Source organism: Nematolebias whitei, chromosome 11, assembly GCF_014905685.2.
Source record: "Nematolebias whitei isolate Nwh7 chromosome 11, NemWhi1, whole genome shotgun sequence".
Lineage (NCBI taxonomy): Eukaryota > Metazoa > Chordata > Actinopteri > Cyprinodontiformes > Rivulidae > Nematolebias > Nematolebias whitei.
The window spans coordinates 4,760,119-4,762,006 of record NC_056508.1 but is presented as its reverse complement, the minus strand read 5'-3'; the positions used below and the strand labels follow the sequence as shown (position 1 = coordinate 4,762,006).

Sequence of the window (1,888 nt, the reverse complement as noted above, 5' to 3'; positions counted from 1 at the left end):
TAATGACCTTTATCACAATATGCTAATTTTTTGAGAAGGACCTGTACTGGAACTAGCTGATAGTGAAGCTGGTCTCGTTTCAGCTTCATTTTCCAAATTCTGGTCTGAGGTGTACCTTTGGTCTCAAACCCTTTTTGATTTTGTAGTGGGTATCACCAGCATGTCTCCAGTTGTATTTTGACACCTGCACAAGCACTCTAATCAGAATCAAGTTTTTCTGGAGCCAAAGATATGCTGTATTTGGTGAAATTTACATTCTGGAAATATGAAGAGCAGAGTTCGGCTCCTCTCACTCCTTTGGTGTTACCTGCAGTGGGTTCTTGGTGCTGATGGCCAGGACCTGGTACTTGAAGTAGCAGAGCTCACAACTCCAGGAGCCCCTCTCACTTATCCAGCGGATTAGGCAGGGCTGATGGGTGCAGCGTACAGAGCCATCACAGCGACAAGGGCTCAACAGCTCTCCCTGCAGGACAGACAATAAAAACAAGTTAGTGTTCATATTCCATAACCCAAACCTGAAAATAGACCATATATATATCTAGATCTCTGACCAGAATCTAAATGTTGTATCTAGAACTGTAGGCTCAGACTGTGGAAGGACAAACTGATCATGTCTCCTCACTCTGCTGCTGTCTTTAGTCACTCTACTGATCATGTTTGCATTTTCAATCAACAACTTATTTTTTGTCTTTCTTCCGGTACACTAAGACCAGTCATTTTGTTTGTTTGTTTGTTTGAGGTCTTGTCCTCTTTAATCCTTGCAGATCGAGACAGATGGCTGCCCATCCTGAGCCTGGTTCGGCTGGAGGTCTCATCGATTCTTGGAACCCTTCTGTTCTCACTTTATTTGCTCCCACTGGGGTCCATCCTGAGGAAACAAGGTCTTTCATTCCACTGCTATGCTGATGACTGCCAGATCTACCTGCCTGTGAAACCAGCAAGCGTTTGCTCCATTCACCCTCTGTTAAAACGTCTGGATGACATTAAGGCCTGGATGGCTTCAAATTTCTTAAGTTTTAACAATGACAAGACTGAAGTCATTGTTTTTAGCCCTAGCTCAACTGCCACCACTGATCCTGTCAACCTGGACTCTCTTCAGCCATATCTGAAGCAGTCTGGTAAAAATCTTGAGATGGTTTTAGACTCTGACTTCAAGTTTGACAAACAAATCAACTCTGTTCTGCAGAAAAGCTTCTTCCAACTCAGACAGGTAGCTAAGCTCAAGCCAGTGTTGTCCAGACTCGACCTTGAGAAACTAGTCCACGCCTTTGTCACAACCCGATTGGACTATTGCAATGCACTGTATGCTGGGATCAGCCAGGCCTCCATCTCACGTCTTCAGCTCGTCCAGAATGCTGCTGCTCGGCTTTTAACTAGGTCTGAACATATTACTCCAGTTCTGTCCTCCCTTCACTGGCTCCCTGTTTGTACGAGGATAGTTTTTAAAATTCTTCTGTTGACCTTCAAATGCTTAAATGGCCTCGCACCCCTTTACCTCTCTGAGCTACTGGAACCTTACGTTCCCTCTCGGGGCCTGAAATCATCTGATCAGCTGCTTTTGGCTGTTCCAAAAACAAGAAGCTCAGAGGAGATCGGGCTTTTTCAGTCATGGGCCCCAAACTCTGGAACAACCTGCCCCCCAACATAAGGCAGGCCACCTCCCTTCAACCTGCCCCCCCAACATCAGGCAGGCCACCTCCCTTCAACCTGCCCCCCAACATCAGGCAGGCCACCTCCCTTCAACCTGCCCCCCAACATGAGGCAGGCCACCTCCCTTCAACCTGCCCCCCAACATCAGGCAGGCCACCTCCCTTCAACCTGCCCCCCAACATGAGGCAGGCCACCTCCCTTCAACCTGCCCCCCAACATCAGGCAGGCCACCTCCCTT

At 47.7% G+C, this 1,888-nt stretch overlaps 1 protein-coding gene across 1 annotated transcript in view; it reads right to left on the bottom strand.

Annotated features, from left to right (window-relative positions):
* The window catches only part of march9 (membrane-associated ring finger (C3HC4) 9), a gene marked incomplete at its 5' end in the record, with an annotated part of 7,652 nt that extends 7,189 nt beyond the window's left edge, over positions 1-463 (bottom strand). Inside the window, 1 exon segment of the mRNA XM_037683865.1 lies at positions 308-463. Coding sequence (XP_037539793.1) covers positions 308-463 — 156 coding nt within the window.
* Positions 464-1,888: the final 1,425 nt, after the last annotated feature.